The 21,236-nt window shown below is 31.5% G+C and overlaps 3 protein-coding genes across 3 annotated transcripts; 1 reads left to right on the forward strand and 2 right to left on the reverse strand.

The window, feature by feature from the left end:
- Positions 1–6,651: 6,651 nt before the first annotated feature.
- LOC111025877 (aquaporin PIP1-1) lies at positions 6,652–9,069 on the forward strand. Its single transcript, XM_022303780.2, has 4 exons — positions 6,652–7,085; positions 7,468–7,763; positions 7,895–8,035; positions 8,766–9,069. Exons 1-4 carry the CDS (start codon positions 6,758–6,760, stop codon positions 8,859–8,861), a joined length of 861 nt encoding a protein of 286 aa, XP_022159472.1. The 5' UTR covers positions 6,652–6,757; the 3' UTR covers positions 8,862–9,069.
- Positions 9,070–9,806: 737 nt separating this feature from the next.
- CYP86A7 (cytochrome P450, family 86, subfamily A, polypeptide 7) lies at positions 9,807–11,805 on the reverse strand. Its single transcript, XM_022300881.2, has one exon. It carries the CDS (start codon positions 11,633–11,635, stop codon positions 10,016–10,018), a length of 1,620 nt encoding a protein of 539 aa, XP_022156573.1. The 5' UTR covers positions 11,636–11,805; the 3' UTR covers positions 9,807–10,015.
- Positions 11,806–19,050: 7,245 nt separating this feature from the next.
- LOC111024929 (BTB/POZ domain with WD40/YVTN repeat-like protein) lies at positions 19,051–20,960 on the reverse strand. Its single transcript, XM_088125082.1, has one exon. It carries the CDS (start codon positions 20,853–20,855, stop codon positions 19,302–19,304), a length of 1,554 nt encoding a protein of 517 aa, XP_087981208.1. The 5' UTR covers positions 20,856–20,960; the 3' UTR covers positions 19,051–19,301.
- Between the last annotated feature and the right edge of the window lie 276 nt (positions 20,961–21,236).

The following is a 21,236-nucleotide window of genomic DNA, read 5'->3' on the forward strand; positions in this document are numbered from 1 at the left end:
GCCCTAGCTTAGTTTTCTAATATAAAGTTATGAACTTATTAGATATTAGAGACCTACTAGCCATGACTTTGAAAAGATCTATCAGACAATTTTTAAAATTCCTAGAGTTATTGGACACAATCTTGAAAGTTAAAGAGCTATATTTGTAATTTAATCTAAATTTCATTTTGGTCTACCTAATTCAAACAAAGCTTAGTGAATAAAACATCTATTACTTTCACTGAAGTTAAAGGTTTGATTCTCCCTACCACGTTTGTCAAATTAAAAAATACACACTTTTTGGTATAAATTTATTTTAGTCCAAACTTTTAATATTTTGCTACATTTTGATCATAGAAAGTCGAATTTTAGTTATTGAACTTACAAAATTAACCATTTTTGTTTTGGCTATTATTTCGTCACACCATTGTTTATTGTCTGGAAAGTGCGACTTTTGTCAAAAACAAGGTAAAGATCAAAATACCTATTTTTCTAAAATTCATGGACCAAAAAATGGAGTAAATGCGTTGAGAGCCAAAACAAGATTTAAACCTACTAGAGTTTTTTGTTTTTTTTTTTTTTTTTTGAGAATTAAACCTACTAGAGTTATACATTATTCGTCACTTTTATTTTTAATATTTTAAATTTTGCAATACATTTCTCAAATCCAAAAGAAAAATTCAATTAAAATTTATACTAAAACAATAAACTCAATTATGTATTATCATAAGATCCTTCATATCTCACCATGATAATTATTTTTGTTTTTGATTTTATGTTTTTAAAAATTAAACTTATTTATTTTTATTTTTTAATACAACAAATGGGGTAGGATTCGAACTCACAACTCCATGGTTAAAAATTAAGTTGGTTAACAAAACTTTTCATTTACGTATTTCTTTATTTTTACTATCTACTTTTTAAAACGTTTTCAAAATATAAGTCAAATTTTAAAAATCGAAATAAAAGGTAGTTTTCAAAAACTTACTTTTGTTTTTGAAATTTGAATATGAATGCAAATGTATTTTTTAAAAATGTGAAAATATACTAAGAAAATGGTAAGCAACCAATAAATTTCAAAAACAGAAAACTAAAGAATAGAATGGTTGAGGAGACCTTAATATCACCATGATATTATTCAATTGTTTTTTTTTACTTTTTGAAAACAAATTCAGCTTAAAAAGACAAAAAAATTAAATGAAACCAACCAATATTTGGTCATGATAATATGAACATCTTCCTCCCTTATTAAGTTTCATTGAAAATTGCAAACGCCAACATAACTCGTATAAAGTGACCTTCTCCCAGGTTATAAATTTAAATTTCTACTCTCAATCAAGTAAAAAAATCTTAACTGAAAATTTGTCTGAATTTTCTTTTTAATGTTCAATAAAGAGTCATAATCAAATTAATATGATATTTTCTTCAAAAAAAAAAAAAAGGAAAATTTTTTAATAAAATGACACTAAGTAGGTTGTTTTGTCAATGGAATGCGCAAAATACTTTTTAAATAAACATTTCTTACGTCATTAAATCGGTGCAATGTGTTAATAATTTGACACCATATGTTTTATAATTAAATTCTATCCAATAGTTATTGAAAACATGATAAAGAGCCTAATTCAATCATTATGGAAATTATTAAGTGACTGTTGTCATTTTTGGCATTTTTTGTAAATGCTATATTTAAATAGTTATACAATGGTTTTTCTAATTTTCAATTGGTCACTTTGGAAGAACTTTTCTTTATTTTTTTAACAAAATATTAAACAATTATTTTATATCACTTTTTATAGAGAAAAAATAAATGCAAAGACCACTTCAAAATGGATAGAACTTAGAATTACATCTTCGAAATTTTTAATTTGATTAATCATTCCTCCAAAATTTATGGAGTCGTAATTAATATATGTTGTTATATATAGTGTATAAACTTTAAATATTATTTTAATTTTTGTACTTCCGACTCGAGTTTATTTTAATTTATGTACTGTCAACTTTTGTTTATTTTAGTTCTTATACTTTCAAACGTTCGTTTTGGTGTATGTACTTTTAAAAAGTAACCATTTCGATCATTGTTTTCAAAATTTTAACACAATTTTTATATATTATGAAAATCTTTACTACAAATTTATGACTACATTTTAAAAAATTAGTAAGTGAAGTATCGTGCTAAAGTTCTGATTGAAATAAATGAGATAAAAATGTAAATGGAAAAAAACTAAAATTGTCACTTTCTAAAAATACAGGCACCAAAACGATTGTTTCTAATGTACAAGAATTAACGTAGACAAAAAATACTGAAAGTATAAGATCCAAAATTGATGCTTTGAACGTATAATAATTAAAATGAACAAAAGTGGAAAATACATGGTCCAAAATAGTATTTAAAATTAGTTTTTATTATATCGTGGTTAACCTCGAGGGAAGGAAAACATGTAAATTACCATTAAACTATGCTTATGTTGGTCTTATTTAACTAAATAAAAGTGATTTAGTTTGGATTATTATATATATTTTTTAAAATTTGTGTTAAAATATAGTTCTTTTCTTCTTTTTCAAAAAAAAAAAAAGAAATATATATATATATATATATATATATATAGTTCTTTTCTTTGGTCATTGCTTCAGGAGGTCTCACTAGAACCATCTACAAGTCTACAAAGTAAAACCAATCTATCAAATCGAACACTTCATGTTTGATGTTGGCTTGAAAAGGTTATTGCAACTTTATAATAAAAATATACATATATTTCTTTTTGTTACAAATGATGATCTTGTTAGAAGTTTTTCTTTTTTCCCTTCTTTTTCTTTTTTTTTTTTTTAATTTTTTGATTGCCTATCAAATAATTATTTACTACGATGTACTATTTTTTTAGTTCAACAATCGTAGAAGTAGAAATAAAACCATCAATATCATCTACTGAGCTATGCTACATTTTATAGATCTTATTTGATTAACTCGAAGTTATAAAGTCTAACTATGTTTAGTATTTGATGGACTAATTCTACAAACTACATAAAATTATACATGATTATTTTTTTAACATCCTAACTTTTTCAAATCATTAATTTTATGACTCTTCTTTTGATACTAAATGAAAACAACTTATTCTGATGTATAATTTAAATAAATAGATAAACTCAAGCTTGAAAAATATGTGAGCTTGATTTCAATTTGTTTTCGATAATTCTAAAAGTACTCTTGTGGTCCTTAATTATAGTTTGATTCAATATTTTAAGTAGTCTCTTCCATCATTAAATGTTGATTGACGTTTGTGTGTTACGTTTTCTTAGACATTGCACATAGAAGTATTGATTTTACAATTTTCTATCTAGTCATATCTTTGAAATCTATAACTTAAACTTAGTTCAATTGGTTAAGTATATTTTATCAACTAAAAGATAAGGAGGTTCGAATCATTGCCCTCATATATAGTTAAAATTTTGAAAAAAAAAAGAAAAAAACATTTCAAATCTATAAATGAAAATGTTAGGTTTACATTGATGATAAGCATAATTTTTAAGCCTTTCAAACAAGTTACTAGCTCCTTACACCATTTAACCTATACTTGGTTGGTAATACAAACCATAATTCAAAAGTCAAAATGTACGTTACTATAATTATTATTTTTTAACAGAAAACATATAGATTAAATAAATATCTAATTAAAATATATATTTTTTCTCTAAAAGAAAAAAAGAAAAATGCAACAAAAGAGTCATTAAACAAGAACAGAGTTTAAAAGGGATAGAATCCCTGATTCTTGATATTTCAACATTGTTGAACTAATAAAAAGTATATAAATAGGATATGCAATCTAATATATATTTCATTATTTTGCTAAATGCCCCTCAAGGAGTTCCATTATTTGTCTCGTGGCCACATGAAGTGGGGACCCGACGTCCAAACGTGCGGGGGTCGCAACGGTAACAAAACGGCCAGTTGATCTCAGCCACTCGTTTTGGTTTTGTTTGTTTCCGCTTTGCATCTCTTCTGTGGCTCTGATTTTCGTACCGTTTTAAAGCTAAAATCCAGTTGCTTTTGCTCTGCTCTAAAAGCTGTAATCCATCACTTTGCTTTTTCAAAATTACCGTTTTATCCCCCACCCCCCATTTTTAGAATCATTTATCCAAACCCAACAACCTTCACCTTTTTTTTTTTCCTTCCCAATTTTCTTTTTCTATTATTTGTTCGTTTGTGGATCCATTAATCATGTGATCGTTACATTACAACCATTTTGATTTGATTTGATTTTTTAACAAAAGATAATAATTTCCTGCCCCTTTTGGTTTAAACAAATAAGTAATTTTTTATGTCCATTCCCTTCTTTTTCTTCTCTTTAAAAAATATAATCAATTAAAGGATATCCTTAACCACACAAAAATTCCTAAATATAACTACAAATTAAAGAATAGGTTGAAAGTAGGTGTAAGTTGAAACTCGAATGTTAAGAGTATTGATAAATTTGTTGTAACCTATTCGCTTAAGCTTTTGGATTCAATGATAAACTAACATGATATCATAACAGAAAGTCTTGTATACAAGCTCACGTAATATATTTCCTTTTAGGACCATCTGCAAATTAATTTATTTTGCTAGTTTTAGGTAGGGACAAACATTGTTAGGCAAGAACAAAGATGGTAACACCCCTAAACGTGACCCCTATGTTGGCAAAATCAAAACATCAACCTCTCATGAGTTTAAACCTGACCAAATATTTAAGCTTGATTAATTTAATTATAAAATTTTGAAATGAGATTATGGTATGATTAATTTTGGAATAAGTTATTTATTATTATCTTTCTAATTCCCTCACTTTGGGGTCGCGTTTTTCGTGAAGATTTGGTGGTTGAATCATAATCCCTCAACTAACTAATTAGAAAATAAATAAAAACAAAAAGAAAAAGAAATTGAATTTCAAAGTAAAAGAAAACCGATATCATCTTAGGGATGAATAAACCACACTCAACCCAAAAGCTTAAGCTAATGGGTTGGGTAAATCTAATTCATTTATATTTACCACCCATAACTTTTTTTATTATTTATTTTAAAATTTTACGGCTTCTTTGTCCATTTATACTATTAATATTTTATTTTTGCTAATTTTTGTTAGGACATGACTTTATTATAAAATATTGCAAACTTCTATTTAATTTAATTTTGTTGTTAAAAATAGTATCAATTATGTTACTAAAATATAATTAGTTAGTACTAAACAATATAATAAACATTTAATAATATTTTATATTATCAATAATTGTTCAATAAAAACTATATTAATATTGTCTTAGTTGATATAATTTTATTTTAATTATTAATTATTTGTTATACTAAATAAATTATTAAAACAGAAAACAAATAACTAAAAACAAATTAAAATATTTTATTGTTTTAATTAAAAAATAATATGAGTACACTATTTAGTAATGAAAATAATAGTAATAATAATAAGAAACAAGTATTACACGTGTTAAGAGGTTAAAGTAACAACAATAGTAGATTTCTTTATTCCGATTTCAAAATAATTTTTTTTCTTTTTTTATATTTTGATTGATTTCACGATTTTAATTTTAATTTTTAATAAGTAAACCTTAATGTTAAGAAAGAGATTAGGTGATTCTAATTAGAGTTAAAAAAAAAAAAAGGGAAATTGAGAGAGACAAAATATGATGCAGAACAAAAAGATGACACTCTGGAGTATCCCTGTTGAGGATAAGAACAGCAAAGACAGACCAACCCAGAACCTGTCAAATCCCATACCCTTTTTCTAGAAAGATCCTCGAAATAACCACAATGCCCCTCTCTAAATTATATGTTTTATCTTAACATTATTTTAATCCTATTGCTAACTTTATCTTATTAAAGCTTAAATTAACCCTTTTTTTTAGTTTACATACTTTAATAATTTGATTCTTGTGCACCTCTTGAATTTTCCATCATGACCCTTATCCTTTCTTTAATTAAATATAAGGTTTCAATAAGTTTTTTCTTTTTAAATATTGCAGTTATTTTTGGGTATGGGAATTTGAACTTTTAAAATTTGAAAATGAAGTTGGTTGAGTTATGTTCCTGTTATTTATCATTCTTTTATCATAGATTTTAGAATGGATAACAAAACTTTATGTTCTAACTTTAATTTTTAAATGAATAATCTATCCGTTTTAAATTTTTTTAAAAAATAAAATTATAGAGAAAATGTTGAAATTTTAAATTCTTTTAAAAAACCACGTTTAATTATCTGAAAATGTGGTAGACGGACTATATAATTTGATATTTTGTTGTTCAATCAAAAGATGAAATGAGAATTTGAGTCCTAACATTTGCATAAGAAGTTACTAACCATTTATATAATTGAATTATATTCAAATTGGTAGGAAAAGAAATGAAAATATCTTTTAACCTTGTGATCAAGTACTAATAACTATATTGTAGGTTAAAAAGTTTCATTCTCACGCCATATTTATACTTTAATAGTATTACATATATTTTTTTAAAAAATCTTTAAAATTAGAAAGGACAAAATTCAAATAAAATACGTGATTTAAATTTTCATAGAAACTATAGCCTAACAAAAAAGAAAAAAAAGTAAAGAAAAGTAACACTCCAAACCCATAATTATTTCACTTTGGGAAAAGAGACCCATTTTGGTCTATAAAAATACCCCATCTGCCAACACGAAAGCCATTGAGTAAAGAACAAAAAAAAGGGAGAGGAGAGAGAAAACTGGTTCTAGAGAGAGAAAGAAGAGTTCAGTGAAGAAGAAGGAAGAAAAAAATGGAGGGTAAGGAAGAGGATGTGAAACTGGGAGCGAACAAGTACTCGGAGAGGCAGCCGATCGGGACGTCGGCGCAGACGGACAAGGACTACAAGGAGCTGCCGCCGGCGCCGCTGTTCGAGCCAGGCGAGCTGACGTCATGGTCGTTTTACAGAGCCGGAATCGCGGAGTTCGTGGCGACATTCTTGTTCCTGTACATCACCATTCTGACGGTGATGGGCGTAAGCCGAGCCCCCACCAAGTGCTCCACCGTCGGCATTCAGGGCATCGCTTGGGCCTTCGGCGGCATGATCTTCGCCCTAGTCTACTGCACCGCCGGCATCTCCGGTAGTTTTTCATTTTCTCGTTCTAATGGAGTTCTCTTAGATCTGTGCGGATGGGAGTAATGTTTTTAGTTAGTATATAACGATTTAGTTGCTATAGTTTAAAATTTGTGACGATAACTTTTAACTGAAAACAAAATGGTTATGAATCGTTATCTTAGTTAGTTTTTACTGTGAAAAATTCTATTAAATTTGAGCATAGTTTTCTAGGTTAAGATTTATATATTTTCCACCAAAACTTGAGAAGTTGGAATTTCCTCCTCCCATATTGAACTAAGAAAGTTCTGTTGAGTATCAAGAATTTATGACAAATTTAAAGAGGAAATGAAATTTCTAGGACTCCGTTTGAAGCAATTTCATTGTGTTTTGTTTGTGTGTGTTTTCAGGTGGGCACATTAACCCGGCGGTGACGTTCGGGCTGTTCTTGGCGAGAAAGCTGTCTCTGACGAGAGCCATTTTCTACATCATTATGCAGTGCCTAGGCGCCATCTGCGGCGCCGGCGTGGTGAAGGGCTTCGAGAAGTCGATCTACGAGCAGAAGTTCGGCGGCGCCAACGTCGTCAACCCCGGCTACACCAAGGGCGACGGCCTCGGCGCCGAGATCGTCGGCACCTTCGTTCTCGTCTACACCGTCTTCTCTGCCACTGACGCCAAGAGAAACGCCAGAGATTCTCACGTCCCTGTAAGAAACCAACCCTCAATTTTCTTCTCAAAAAAAGGGGCAAATCAAATAAGATCAAATCAAATAGTAATCTAGGGTTTTTTAATTTCAAAATTGATTTTGAACTTTTTTGGTTGAATATAATGTTGCAGATTTTGGCTCCTCTTCCCATCGGTTTCGCGGTGTTCTTGGTTCATTTGGCCACCATCCCCATCACCGGCACCGGAATTAACCCGGCGCGGAGTCTCGGAGCCGCCATTATCTACAACCGGCAGCACGCTTGGGATGACCATGTGAGTATACAATTGAGCTAAAATTACTACTTTAGCCCCTATAGTATTTGAAACTTGTTTCAATTTTCGTGGTTAAATATTTCAAAATGTCACCCTGTTCTTTTAGTTCAACGTCTGGCGTGGAGTTTCGAGAATCTCTTATATATGCTTTATTAATTTTTTACCCTCTTGTGATGGTCTTAGATAATAGAGTATATAAAAAGTAATTAAGATCTTGAGATCTCCTCTCTAATCTATGTGGAAATTTTCAAATTTGAAAGATCGGATAAAAGAAATGTTAGATTTACGATAAATCGCCAATCAACCCGAAAGCTTAGCTTTAAAGACTTTTGAGTTGTGGTAAATTTCATTTGAATTGGCCAAAATATTAACCATTGTTGGTTAATTAGAGGGTCGAATCCCCTCTACTTTTGTTGATAAACTAAAAAGAGAGTAGATGTTATGCTATGGTTTTATTGATTTTTTTACCCTTTTTGTGATGATCTTAGATTAAAAAGAAGTAAATAAAAAGGAATTAAGATTTTGAGGTCTTCTCTAATCTGTGTGTAAATTTTCGAAAAGAAATATTAGAAGGGAATGTTAAATCACCCATTAATCTTAACATGTAAAACTTTACCTCTGGAAATGGATTATATTCTTGTGGGATGAATGGCTGGTCTGGTTTTGATGAAGGGTTGAGATTTAATGAACAAAATTTTGATGGGTTGTTATATGGTACTACTGTTTGCAGTGGATTTTCTGGGTGGGACCCTTCATTGGGGCTGCTCTTGCTGCTATTTACCACCAGATCATCATCAGAGCCATTCCATTCAAGGCCAGAGCTTGAAGAAGAGCTTCATTTCATCATCATCATCTTCACTCGTCTTATCTTTAGCTCTCTTTTGGTTTTTTTTTTTTTTTTTTGTAATCTTTAATTTCTTGTTTATTTGGTCGTTGAAGAGAGAGATGGATTTGTGTGTAAATTAAGTTATTATCAATGTGCCAGTGGTGTAATTTTGAAGTTTGTAATGGAGAATTATTCTTTTTGTGGATCATCATTGTCTCCAGAACTTTTCATAGTTTCATTTGTGCATGTCACGTGGGATCTCAATCATATATCTTGGCTTTTTGTTATGCATGCTTTTCAGTGTTTACTATTATAAAAATGGACTTAGCTGTAGTTTAAACGTCTATCATTCCAATTTAGTTTTAAATTTATGGTTTAAGATGTTTACTTTCGTTTTTGTGAGAAAGCTTTAAAATTTGTATCACTTGGCCAAATCTCATAAATCTACACCAATTGAAATTAAATCCAAACCCAATAACTGAATTGATATTAAATTCAAATAATAAAACTCAAAATTGATAATTCAGGCTTGTTTTACAACTATCTTATCCTGGTTTTTTTTTCTTGAAAACTAAAGTTTTATTTCCACTTTTGATGAATGTGCTTATTTCGTTATCTAGCTTTTAAGAACATTTTCTTCGTGATAAGACCCAGAATTGATAATTTAGCCTCGTTTCACAATTATCTTATTTTAAAATTTCTATATATATAGTTTGTTTCTTTGTTTGGTTATCTACATTCTGAAAATATTCTTAAAATCTAAACCAAATTCTTAACAACTAAAAGAGAGGTAGTTTACGAAAAAGTACTCGGTTTTTAAACTTGCCTAAAAATTCAAGCATGTGAATAATAACATTAATAAAGAAATTGTGAAGAAACAATATAAATACCCAAAATCTTAAATCCATCGACTTATGAAAAACCGAATTAAAAAAGAACCGGAAGTTGTAAATTTGCAATAATTGTTTTATTTAGTGATAGCATAACATCTTTTAAAAGAATCCTCACTTTGTGAGATTCTTTTCTTCAATTTTACAGCAACTTTTAACTATGATTAAATACAATTAACAAAAAACTTACAATTTCTACAAACAAATTTAACAATAACAATACTGTAATTACTAGACGGCCATATTCCGCCGCCTGCAGCAACCTCAAGCTGCTGCCACCGACACTGCCGCCGTCTCCGCCGCCGTCTTGCTGATCTTCTCCACTACATGGCTCAATTCTCTCGGATGCAAATAAACCTTGAGTCCATATTTCATGAACAACGTCAACGACATCTTCTGCTCCACACGGTGGCCGGCCGCTACCGTCAGCCGGTGCCGGAGCAACACCGCCGCCGCAATGGACTTCATTTGCAAGTAAGCCAAATCTTTTCCCAAACATATCCTCGGGCCAGCGTTAAAGGCGGCAAATTTATAAGCATCTTGAAGCTCGAATTTTTTGCCATTCGAATCCAACCATCTCTCCGGCTTGAATTCTAAGCAATCTTCTCCCCAAATGAATTTCATCCGCCCGATGGAGTATATAGAATATGTAATCGATGAACCCGCCGGAACGAAAGCTCCGGTGGGCAAAACGTCGTCGTTTACCACGTGTTTGGAATCTTCCGGCACCGACGGGTACAGCCGGAGGGTTTCCGACAGGGCGGCTTTCAGGTAAATTAATCGGTCGATTTCTTCAAATCCCAGTGGCTCGTTGACCCACGTGGATATCTTGCTGCCACGTGTCTCCATCAGGACGGTGCAGATTTCGGCGAGAATTTTCTCTTCAACTCTTGGGTTTTGGGTGACCAGGTAGAAGAACCAGCTCAGCGCCACGGATGACGTGTCCCGTCCAGCTAGGATGAAGTTGAGTGCCACGTGTTGGAGGAACGCGTCTGAGTAGGATTCCTTCTTCTTCATGAATCTCGACAGCAAGTCGTCGTGTGCGTGTGGGGTCCCACTTCCATCTTGGTGCTGACTGGATAGTTCGAGCTTACGTGTCTTGATGATGTTGGTTAAGTATTGATCCGTGTGCTGGAGGCTGTGGCTCAATGTCACCTCCATCCCGAGCCGGAGCCATTTCTTCATCTTCCATATAAATTTGGGCAAAATAAACCGGGACAACGTGGCTTCGGTGGCTCGATCGAACGCCCGAGCAAAGTCATTGTCGGGCAATTCAGGAGCCAGAGTTTGCGGGTCCTTACCGAATGTCAACCCGCAAATGTTGTCGAACGTAAGCCGAAGCAAGAGGTCTTGGAGATCGACCGACTCAGCTCGACGCTGGGCCGAATCGAGAATCGGGCAAAACCGGGACTCGATGGCTCGGCTGACCCAACGAGCCATGGCTTGGCGGAGAGTCCTGGTGGTGAATTCCAGCGCGGCAGTCTTACGCTGGAAGAGCCACGTGTCGCCATCGGAGTTGAAGATTCCGTCACCGAGCAGATCGTGGAACACGGCCTGCCAATTGGGGCCTTTGGGGTAATTCTCGAACCGGGTCTTGAGAACATGCTCCAAGTTCTTCGGGTCGCACGTGACGGTCACGTGACAAAGCTTCCTGGCTAAGAAGGGGACGGCGCACGTGCAAGTCTGGTACGTGCCGCCCGCCGAGCGGAGATTGTCCGCGATCCAGTCATGCATTCGGTGACCGTTCTTGAAGAGACCCGGGAGACTGCCCAGTAGCGGCCAGACACGTGGCCCGGTCAAGGACCTCTTTACATTGAGGAACCAAAAGAAGTAGGCGAGCAGGGCAGAGAGCAGCGCCGCCGCCGCCGCCGCCGCCGTGTCCATCTCCGAGACGAGGAATAATAGAAGAAGGGAAAAGAAGAAAAAGGAGCGATGGGAGGGATTTAGTTGGAAAAAGTGAATTTTATAAGAAATTAGGGAAGAGGAAGAAGGAGCATTAATGGGGAGGCATAAATTGCAGTTGGGTTTGTTTTTGGAAGACGATATGATATATGTATGGAGATGGAGTGAAGGGAGGTTATTATAAAGAGGAAGATAAACCAATGTCCATTAATACCACCACATGTAGTTGGAGTTGGAGAGAAGGGGCCGGGTCCTAATTATCATCACACACACTTTTCAACACTTCTCTTTTTTTCTCCTCTATCTTTTCTATTTTTTTTATCTATTTATTAAGCATTTTACATACTATTTTAATATCTGTATATTAAAAAACAATGAATTCTCACGTCTCCATTTCAAATTTTAACATTAAAGAAATGTGATAAATATAAAAATGAAACGACGAAACTGATCATTTTTTAAAATGAGTAGGACTAAAACCTACGTTTATAAAGTACATGCAATGATTAAATTTTTCAATTTTAAAATTGATAGTATAAGTGTTAAAACTTTACGAATTATTGTCTAAATTAGTAAATACTTACACCTCCGTCCATTTTAAATTATAAAGGATCATTTAATTTTTCAAGTAGGATCACTTAAATCATTTTCATATTCTCAAGAAATTCTCAATAAAAAAAAAATTGAGGGTTCAAGTTGAGAGAGAGAAGTTAAAATTATTATGGTTAGGGTTCTGAACATTTAATTTTGATTACATAATTATAAAAATTAAGTGTATATATTTAAATGGAGAACCTTGATTATGTAGGTTATCCCTTCCCAACTCACTCAAGAACTAAAATGGAAAAATATTTTTTTCGTCCACTCACGTTCATGACACTCCTATTTCAGATATAAATGGGTAGAAATTACCTTGTTTTGTTGGCCTTGATAATAATATAAAGATTTTATGGAATAAATGAAGTTTTTTATTTTTTTGTTTTGAGAAATTCATTTTTGAAGTATCGTTGAATTATGAGACATTAATTACTATTTTTTTTTAATATAGGAGTGGGGATCCAACTCACAATTTCTTGATTTGAAATAAATGTAAATTATCGGCTTACCGCTGAGCTATGTTCCTTTTGACAACATGAGCTACTAATATAAACTTATTAATTTTAAATAATCAATTAATATTTAAAAATAAGAATTTAACAATTTAACGAAATAATTAACTATAATTATTGGAAAGATGAACTATTTACTAAATTATTTAACTGACTAAATTTAACACATTATTAGTTAATTAATTGATATTTAACAAATAATTCATTAAGTTAAGTTAATAAATTTTATCAATAAAAATTAGAAAGGAATTAAGCACGTATATAACAATCAATTACTTAATATTTATTAATTATGTTAATCGTAACACATTAATATCAATTAAATAACTATTTAATGATTTAAAATGAATTTTAATGTAATTCTATCAATTATACACATAAGTTAACGAATAATAAACACATTAATATTAATATTAATTAAATAATCTATATCTATATTATATAGAAAGGGATTGAGATTTTTAACCTGCCTATTTTGTCCTTCATATTTCTACTCGATGCTATTTTTCCAATGAGGTGTCGGTTTAGATCAAAAGTAGTGCGCATTCCTTCCATATAGGTGTGATCGATCAAGATGTGTGACTATTCAACGAAACAATGTATCTATTCCTTTATAAACCAATTTATAAGGAAAGAAAATTAAGTACTATGATACTACATCAAAATTTTTATTATTTGCTTTCTTGCAAAATGTCTACGAATACCTCTTTTATCAACTTCTTGGTTTGAGGTATATGTCAATTACCGTTGAGCTATGCTCGCTTTGACAATGTCAAACGAAATGTGAAGATATATGCGTGTAATAATTTTTAATTTTTAAGAATGTAAATTAAGAAGCTAAGGTCTTCAATAATATTATGTCAACCAATCCAGACATAATTTTCTTGAGCATAAAAGAATATCAATAATAACATTTTCTTTTAAACTTATTGAAATCTAACTAAATCAACGAATAGTATATATATTTATTGATCAAACCAATTAAATTGGTAGTTTTTTTTTTCCTTTTTATATTTTGTCCATTTTGGCTTGTTTCCTCTAATTTACACCAATTTTACTACTAGGGGGCTACTGACGTTTAGTTTTAACAAAATTAAAAATTGTGGCATGAATAATATGAGTTTTAAAATATCAATTTGTAAGAATATTGATCGGAAGAAAAACTTAAGAATAAGCAGAAAACAACTTAAAATTTTAAAGAAAGCAAGAAAATAAAAAAAAAATAAAAGAATTAACATGGAAAACTCTAAATTGAAGGAAAACGATGACTCATAGAAAGATTCACTATATAAAAAATTATTACAATCACACATATTTCTCTTTTCTCTTCCCGACTTCAATTCTATAAAATGCTCTTTAGACTTAAATGTTTCAATTTGGAATGAATAAAACTCAAAGTCATGGACTTTTTCTTATATCCCTCGGAGCAAATGGACTCTTTGTACATTTTTCAATAGCGGGACCATTGCACTTCTAATATAACCCTTCGAAACCTAACAAATATGTAGTTTACATTTGTTTTCTTTTTATATAAAGGGGAGAGTTGATGGGAAGCTTAATGATAAAATCTAAACATTTGCTACATTTGTTGATGGGCAATTTTGTAATCATTATTTTACTATCTAACACATGGACATTAATATATATATGTATTATATAGGTAGGTTGGAGAGGGCCACCACAATGATCACCCGCTCAAAACAAGGGGTGAAAAGAGGTTTTTTTTAAGTACAATAAATGGGTTTGAAATTTTGACCTCAAGTAAAGAATTATGTGTCGATGAGCTAAGTTCATATTAGCGGGATGAATAGATTTTAATGGAGCTTTGAAAAAAACTTGACAAGATAGTAACACCATTAAATATTTGACAACTAATTGAGAGAAATATAAAAAAAAAATTAAAATGAGCTGTCAAATATTTAATATCTTTAATGGTATTAAGGAGGAAGTTTGTTGTTAACTTGAACCAAGTTTTTCATAAATTTTTTAATTAAGGTGAGACCAAAATTTAAAATTAACACACTTTTTACAAATAAGTAAACTTCACAAAGTGAGCATAACTGAGTGATAATTGATATATATCTCCAACGAAGAAATAGTAAGTTTAATTTTAGTTATTTTCTCTTTTTATAACTTTTTTTTGTCCTCTTTATAATTTATCAATAAAGTCCAAATTAACTAACTTTCATCACGTGGCCTTGTTTGGTTTTAGCGATCGAGCTACCATGTTATCTGTTCGACACAATATTTCTTTTAATGACTTCGTAATTTATTGTTTGACACAATATTACACAAAACCTACTTTTGTAAACAAGATTGAATGTATTTAATATAGGGTCAATCTCAATCAAGGAAAATAAATTAGGTAGATAATTTCAAGTTTAGCAACTATTATTTTTATATATTAGTAAATATTGAATTGTGCTCCTTATATAATATTTTCAATACTTAACTATTGAATTATAGAAATGTGTTATTGATAATATAGGTAAAAAATTAATAATCAATTACTAAATATTACTGAAATTATTAATCTTTTTACCTTCGCACTAAGCAATCAACATTTGATCTAATTCCACTGTCTTATAAAAATTTACTTTGAGGTAATTCAAAGGTATAAATGACACTAGAAAGATGACTCAATGCTTCAACTAAAAGAGCAATCAATGGATTAGTTAAATATCGACCCAATATCTCATAGTTGTCCATCCCAATGTATATCATATTTTTGCCTTTTTTTTCCGATATATCCCATTTATAGAATGATTTAAACTTAAAGTTAGTTTAGATTATGGTATTTCAAAATTTCTATTAAAAGTATAAATGGATAATTTTTTCTTTCCTTTCATCAAAAATTGTTTTTCTAAATTTATTATTATTATTATTATTATTATTATTTGCATAAGGTGGGAAACGATTCAATTATTTTTTGGGTTGCCTTACTAAACATTGCATGTAGATTAAGCAATGTGCATTAATATATAAATAGACCAAAGGAAATAATTTAATTATAGAATAAATAAATAAAGTTAGCTATATAAGGAAAAAAAATCTCTCTTTTATATTTGTCAATTGGTGATCTACAAGAAAGTTTCATGTGCCTATCATAAAAGAAAAAAATAATTAATTTTAGGTTATAAATATTTGGTGTGTGCCAATTAAGCCCTTGGCTAATAAGTGTTTATAGAAGTTGGAGAGTAATTATTCTAGGTTAGAGATATTTGATTCCGTCTTATTATAAATAATTTCACATTGATGGGATTACACTTTAAATTTAAATAAATTGTAATTATTATAGATTTAATTTTTAAAAAATTAGAATCCCTTGGGAAATTGGCAGCAATATATTAATGTGCCAAAGGAAGTAATTGGTTTGTTTGCCAGCCCAAAAAAGGTGAAGAAATTAAAATTTTTGGCAGATTGAATTAATATTGGTCATTTATTAAGTGATGTGATAGAAGATGAATATTGATTTAATTATATATTTAACATAAATAAATAAACAAATAAATATTCTTTGAGAGCTAAATTTTTTGAGTAAGGAAGTTGATTTAGAAATTGAAAAACATCTTAAATTATAAAGCACAAAATAAAGAAACTGTTAGAAAGGCTTTAAAAAATTAGAAAACAAGAATAAACATAAAAATAAAGAAGCTGTTATTAACTAAGTTTATATCTTCTTAATATATAGGATATAAAAATCTTGGATATATCTTCTTAACCCATCAAAATAAATTTCTTTTTCTAATTTCTTTGAAAAAAATAGAATTAAGTTGTTTTAGTGAGCACGGTGAGTCGTAACAACTTGAACTCTAACTCTAACCTTTTTTTAATTATTTTATAATAAAAATAATTAAGAAGGTTTGGTAACAAATAAATGTCACAGATAATCACTTTAAATTAATTATCAAAAAATGATTATAAAATAATTGACTAGAAATCATTTTATGTTATTTAGTTATCAAATAAACTAGTAATTGAAATCACTTCACTCAAACATACAATTATTTTAATTAAAACTATTTTCATAAAATATCTATTTAAAAAAGTGATTAAATTAAAAATAGCTGTCTCTCTCTTTAGAAAGGTGGGGCATCAATTTCAACCAAATAAATATTTTCAACCGAAAAATTGACCCAATAAAAATATGTGTTTGGAAAACAAAAGTCAATTTTTTAAAGTTGGAACTTTGAATTAAACCAAGCCGAACTAGTAGTTGGGGCACCCTCCAATTTAGGGTTCCTGATTTTCTCACCTTTTACCTACCATTTTCCCATGCATTTATGATAACAACTTCGATAACTAGTCAAGTTGTTCATGAGTTTGGTTCCGTTGAGTTCTGTAATATTTTAGACCTAATCGACCGGTATCCTTCTGTTCTGGTTATAGATTTCTATTACCAAAACAACGTTGTGGTCAAATTACGAACCCAACCTAAAGCAGCTTGTAAAATTAGATTGGATTGATTTGGTTCCATTACATTTCAATCAAAACTCACTTTACACGTGTTAGATAGAGTTATGCAACTTCCAAATAAGGTGGTTCCAAAATTCTGACTACTCAAGAATGCTAAACAACTTTTACAATTAATTTGGGTTAGAAATATAAATGAACTTGAAGTGTGAGTAAATTTTAAGTTAATAATAAATTTATAAAAGTTATAATTATCTATTATTGTAAATTGGATTGGTTCAACTTAGTGGCTCACGAACCAAACAAACCCAACAGAGTTAGAAAGAAAGAAAAAAAAAATCCGATGATCTAATTTGCAAATTAGTTTTCAATTCAATCCTAATCGTATAAATTTGATTAGGTTGCTTGGGTTTGACTTGTAGCTTTTTTAACACTAGTCAGTAATTCTTAATCCAATACTATTTTTATTCATTGATGCATAAAATAATTATTTTTACACCCTTAGATTTTGTTTGATAATTATTTGATGCATAAAATAATTATTTTTAGAGCAAATTGCACTTAAACCATTTATGATTATAGTTCTTGTTTCATAATTGCACTAAAAACCAGACCCTCGAACTTATTGAAGTGAAAAAAGTTAATTTAGTTAATAATTCACTGCTTGATAGATTTAAATTAGATATGTCTATTGTTTTATAATTATAAATATTGCATTTGATTTTTTTAGTACAATATATAGAGTTAGCGATTTAAACTCACAATCTTCTTATCACATATAAATGTAAGTTGGTATTATATTCTTATATATTTTCAACTATTTTTAAGTGGGTAATTTATAGTATTTTATCCAAAACGCTAAATATAATATTTAAATGTATACACTTGTTTCCATAAAAGATCTAACCGTGCTAAATTTGACTAGTCCATCAACAAAAATTTATTTTATTTTAATTCAAATATGTTAATATATAAAATTTTAAAAAATAGAGAATATTCTGTATGTTAAGATGTTGAAAGATTATGTCACCTCAAAAAGTGGCCCTACCTCATGAATTTGGGTTCTTTTATTAGGTACGATGAGGTAAGGCAATTACTTCAAAATAATACCATATATTTCACACACTAGATTACTTAAACTACACCAAAAATACAGTTTTTTCTAAATTGAGACTACTTTTTTTTAGTACACGCGGGGTGAGAAATCGAACTCAAACCTTTAATTACCGTCGAACTATGTTTGCTTTGACAAATCTAACCTACTTAAAAACACAAAATTTCTAAATTCAGATGATATAAACCCCAATTGTGACTACTTAAACTCGGGCTTGAGAAATCGAACTCGTGTTGAAAATGTTTAAGTAAATGATACAGTTTTTTGTTAGAGCTGAACTGTGAAGGATGTGATGGATATTTATTAAAATCAATTCAGACGGAGGATATATTTGATGTCTCCTTTTTGTGAGCACTATTGATGGCCTAATTATAATTGTATATGTTAAAAGGAGTACATATACAGGAAAAGGGCAAAATGGGAAGAAAAGGACAACAGTTGCAACTAATGGGCTTGGGCCTCCTACAGAATGGACCATGCATGTGAACTCATATGGAACTAGCCTTAGTTTTATGGGCTTCAATTTAACTCACTTTTGAATTTTTTTAAACTTTTTTTCCCCTCATTTTAAGGAATAGTTTTGAAGTATTTGTAGATATGTAGTTTTATAATACTAATCATAAATATAACTTCTAGAAGATTTTTTTACTTCAACAATTGAGCAATAGAAATGAACACTGATATCAATATGCTAAATAATTATGTCGAGATTATTCTGTAGTATTAGTAAAAAATTAACATGCAGTATAGAGATGAGGAGATTTCGAAAGAATGGAACCACTCTTTCCCTTGTTGGCTTGAAGATTAAAGTTCTATCCAATTACAGTTTAGTTCTTTTAAAGGCTGTTTCAAGATTTTAAAAAAAAAAAATGGAATTAATAATTCTATACCTCCCCATCTTGGATTTTGATAAATTACAACACTATCTACAAAAGTATTCAAACTAAAAAATTAATCACCCAAAAGGAAGAACACATAAGTTAAAAAGATTAGCTTGGTTGATGATCAAAAATCAAAATCCCTTAGCTGAACTCTGCCAAACCTCCACAAATTGCTGATCTTTTCTTGTCACAAACATCTTATTCCCTCCAAAACCCAATCTTGTTATCCTCTCCCCTCCCAAATCCTTCCCTCTCCCCATCAAATTCTTCCTGAAAACTCTCTCCTCTAACCCTAACCCTAATTCTCCATTTCCAACCATTATTTCTGACCACAACTCTATGTTCCCTCCTCTGCTGCAAAACACTTGATTCCCATAGCTCTCAATCTTCCCCCCAACCCCTGCCTTCTTCCCATTCACCACCTTCATCCTGTCCCCAAGGCACTTCCATGGATTCCCATCTTCAATCTTCCGCAGATCTGCAATGTAAACTTCACCGGAGCTCACACCAATCTTGAAAATGGCGGACAGATTCTCTGCTACGGCCATGTCTGAGAAACAGTCCACCTTCTCCTTCACCTCCCACGCCACGTTCCCGGACCTTATGTCCCAGAATTTGATGTTGCCCTGTACTCCAGAAGGCCCACTGTGAGACCCCGAAGCCATTAGCAGATTGTAACGCGAAACCCAGTTCAACATTGTGGCTGGGATTGCTGAGTCGATCTCTGCGCCGTAGATCTCGTTGTGGCCGATTTCTGAGACCGGATTGAAGGTCTGTAGATCGTGGATCATGATGGAATTTGAGTTGCGTCGGCCTGATTCGAAGCTGGTGAACAGAAATTGGGGAGAGGATCCGATGGCTTGCACGGTGGAGCTCGATCGGGTCGCATTCTCCCAATTTAGAATCGTTCTGATCTGTCCGGTTTCGAGATCGAGGATTTGCAGACCGGAGAAGTCGGTGGCGCCGGCGGCTGCCACGGACGGGGACAACGCTAGGAGAGAATCGATGGCGGAGAATTGCGTGAGAATCGTCGTTTTGCTCTGAAGCGACCAATCGAAGGAGGTGATCTTGCCGCCGTGAGCGGCGTGGAGCGATCCGAACGGCGTGGTGGCGATGGCGGAGGGAGGATCTCGGCCGTTGAGGGGCAGAATCAGTGATTTCTCGAGGTTGAAAGCTTCGAATTGAGAGGGATTGGATAAAGAATTGACGAGAAGCGATTCGATTCCGTAGAACCGAGACTCCGAAATTAGGTCTTGCAGATCAAACGCCTTGGCTTTGGATGGAAGATACCCGGTCCTGAGGAGCGAAAGGAGGAGAGAAAAGAGATCGGGATCTCGATCGACGAACGGCACGGCGGTGAACTGGGGCAGCGAATCGAAGATGGTTGAGAAAAGGGATTTGGAGCCGGCTAGGGCTAGGGTTTGTTTGGTGGTTTGGAAGAGGTGGCCACCGACATTAATGGCGACGATGTTGGATTCAGGGTTTAATGGCAGTTGAATCGCACCGGAAGAAGAAGAAGACATGGAAGCAGCAGCGGAAGGGGGGGCGGCGGCGGATCGGAAAAATTTATCGGAGAAATTGGGGATTTTGAAACAGAGGGACGAAACTGTGATGAAGTTAACAAGTATTGTAGAACATGAAAGAAGCGACGTTGACGACGGTGGACGATCATAACATATTAACATATTTCAGAAAATGTTATAAAAAATTTAAAAAAAAAATAGTAAAGAGTATTTATATTTATAAGTTAAAAATGGTTAACATTATATCATGTTACAGTGATATTTTTCCTATTTTTTCTATTTTTTCAAATGCTATAAAAATTTTGATTTATCGATTATATCGATACATTTTTATAGATAAAAATAGTCACATGTCCACGAAAATTTAATATTCAAATCAGAAGGTTAAGAGATACTTTTAAAAAGTAAAAAATGCTATATTTTGTTTTGTTTTCCTCCTACTGCTATTCCTTTTCATTTTTCTAGATAGGTAAAAGTTTTAGTAACCTCCCCTAATTTTTATAATTTTTGTACAGGGTTAATTGATAAATTGAATATTTTTTT

Source organism: Momordica charantia (genome assembly GCF_013281855.1).
Source record: "Momordica charantia cultivar OHB3-1 chromosome 6 unlocalized genomic scaffold, Mcharantia_2.0 BLBB01000006.1, whole genome shotgun sequence".
In the NCBI taxonomy this organism is placed as follows: Eukaryota; Viridiplantae; Streptophyta; class Magnoliopsida; order Cucurbitales; family Cucurbitaceae; genus Momordica; species Momordica charantia.